This window comes from Bison bison, unplaced genomic scaffold (genome assembly GCF_000754665.1).
Source record: "Bison bison bison isolate TAMUID 2011002044 unplaced genomic scaffold, Bison_UMD1.0 scf7180017864516, whole genome shotgun sequence".
Lineage (NCBI taxonomy): Eukaryota > Metazoa > Chordata > Mammalia > Artiodactyla > Bovidae > Bison > Bison bison.
In genome coordinates, this window is record NW_011495069.1 from 4,561,279 (window position 1) to 4,561,654 (window position 376).

Genomic DNA, 376 nt, shown 5'->3' on the forward strand with positions numbered 1-376 from the left:
CATCGCTGCCATCGGCGCAGTCCTCTTGCCCGTCGCACACGTAGTCTTTGGGGATGCAGTGCCCGCTGTGACACGCAGCCTCATGCGGCCCACAGGGCACAGGCCTGCCTGGGCTGGGCAGTGCGGCCTGGGGGGCTGGGGTGGCTGGGCGCTGCTGGGAGGGGAGTGACCTCCGGCTGGGCTGGCGGCGGTGGAGTGGCCCCCAGAGGGGGCGGCTGGGAGCTGAGCGTGGGCATCGGCTCCTCTGTGGACAGAGCCCGCTCGGTGTTGGCACGCAGGGGCGGCTCCTCTCCCCTTGCCCCCGCCCCGTCCCCAGGCCCCTGACCCTGTTACCACCCCTCCCGGGTCCCTGGCCACCTCCCCTCTTGCCTGCCGC

General features: G+C 73.1%; 1 protein-coding gene across 1 annotated transcript in view; it reads right to left on the bottom strand.

Annotated features, from left to right (window-relative positions):
* Positions 1–376, bottom strand: part of HSPG2 (heparan sulfate proteoglycan 2) — an 82,302-nt gene that overhangs the window by 63,187 nt on the left and 18,739 nt on the right. Inside the window, 2 exon segments of the mRNA XM_010830236.1 lie at positions 7–157; positions 159–244. Coding sequence (XP_010828538.1) covers positions 7–157; positions 159–244 — 237 coding nt within the window.